The sequence below is a fragment of the Pinus tabuliformis genome, chromosome 8 (genome assembly GCF_031772625.1).
Source record: "Pinus tabuliformis cultivar Carrire ecotype Pingquan chromosome 8, CPIR1, whole genome shotgun sequence".
Classification (NCBI taxonomy): domain Eukaryota; kingdom Viridiplantae; phylum Streptophyta; class Pinopsida; order Pinales; family Pinaceae; genus Pinus; species Pinus tabuliformis.
Genome location: NC_142294.1, coordinates 285,155,968 through 285,157,712, shown reverse-complemented (window position 1 = coordinate 285,157,712; position 1,745 = coordinate 285,155,968). Strand labels below are relative to the sequence as shown.

The window sequence follows — 1,745 nt, the reverse complement described above, 5'->3', positions numbered from 1 at the left end:
GCTGTCATGGGACACAGTTCTAGGTAGCTTTTCAAATCCATCTATTGTTTCAATAATTTCCTGTGTTTCACAGCTCAAAATAGATTCTAGAATTCGTTGATTTGAATCTGAAACAAAACAAGGGTCACTAATGAAGGTGGTAATTGTATCATCTTCTGTTTCTATTTTCAGTTGAAGGGTCTACCCAATAGTAAGGACTTTTCCTAATTCTTCATCCTCAGATTCAGACTCTTCCTTTGGTAAAGGTTTCTTGCGACCAGATGGCTTCACTGATGGGCTAGGTTATGCAGGAGGATATAACACAAGGTTTTTAGTAACCTGCCCATTTGAGATAACCATATTCCCAGAATGACACCCAATGTAGGCATCTACTGTTGCTAACCACGGTCTTCCCAGAATCAAGGGATGGCCACCAGTTGGGGACTGCGTTTGTAGTACTAGGAAATCCACAGGGTAATGCCATGAATCAACTGAGATTGTAATGTCTTCTAACTTCCCTACCGGTTTGACTGTAGATCTATCTGCCAACTCTAACACCATAGGTGTATGTTTCAAGTTTCGAAGACCCAATGTATGCATAGCTTCAGCAGTGATGACATTTATAGCAGCACCCAAATCTACCAACACATTTGGAATTTCCACTCCATTAATTTGCACAGTTAGAATTGGGTTCCCCGGGTCCCCATACTTCATAGGCATAGCCTTTCCCATCATAAAATCTGATAATTTTCCCATCACATGAATGGTGAGTGGGTCCCTTGATTTCTTTCAAGGCTTTTTAACACGACATTCCCTAAGAGTTTTTGCATATATAGGCACATCCCTTATAGCTTGTAATAGGGGAATCTTAACAAATAGATTTTGTAACTCCCCTAGTAGGTCAAACTCAGCTTGAGGGATCTGTCTACTCAAGGCCAATCTTTTAGAATAGGGTGGGTCAACTCGGTGTTCTTGAGCAATTAGTAGTTGATGAGATGTCTGATTTTTACTAGCTTTGTTTGATTTCTCTTCAACTCTTTATGGTTCTTTAACCTCACTACCAACTTGTTCAATAATAATAGGTGAGGGCTAAGCATCTACTACTCACCCAGATCTCAAATTCATCTCACAAAATTTTTGCGGTAGAGATGTTGTATGAAGGCAGGTTGAGGGTGTTATCTTGTTGAGCCCCCTTATTGTTAGGCTTCGGATTGGGTTGGATAGGAAGTTAGGGGTGAACAGGTGGATTACCAGGAGGTATATTAGAGGGCAACTGAAGTTGATGTTGTGGCATTGACTGGGGAAACTGTCCAAGAGGAGAGGGTCCACGTCAGTTCAAGACCCATTGAGAATTCAAACTAGTTTGAGGGGCCCACTATTGCCAAGGTGGAAACTGATATTGAGACCACATAGGTGGATAGGGCATGGACTGAGGACCCATATTTAAATTATTAAAGTATTGAGATGGATCCTATAATATACCTTGATTTCCAATTGGTGGCCAAGTTTTCCATGGCGTTTTGGATCCCATAAAATACAGTTGGTCCCCAGCAATGGTGCCAAAATGTTGGTTTCCAGGTGTGAATAACTATTCCACCCTTTTCCACATTAATTCATCAATCCAGGTGCATACAACTTTCAAGGTAATGCGCAAGGTATATGCAGGGGCAAGGTTACAATCTTACATCAACCAAGGATTCGTGGCTAAAGAATCAAAGCATCATTGTAACAATAATTAGAAATAAATTGTAGAACTTAAAAGGCAT

The 1,745-nt window shown here is 40.6% G+C and overlaps 1 protein-coding gene across 1 annotated transcript; it reads right to left on the bottom strand.

Annotated features, from left to right (window-relative positions):
• Nucleotides 1-282: 282 nt before the first annotated feature.
• Nucleotides 283-711, bottom strand: LOC149235236 (uncharacterized). Its single transcript, XM_089368497.1, has one exon. It carries the CDS (start codon nt 709-711, stop codon nt 283-285), a length of 429 nt encoding a protein of 142 aa, XP_089224623.1.
• Between the last annotated feature and the right edge of the window lie 1,034 nt (nt 712-1,745).

Bases quoted from the DNA above. Each gene is read 5' to 3' on its own strand.
- LOC149235236 (XM_089368497.1), bottom strand. From the start codon at position 711: ATGGGAAAGGCTATGCCTATGAAGTATGGGGACCCGGGGAACCCAATT.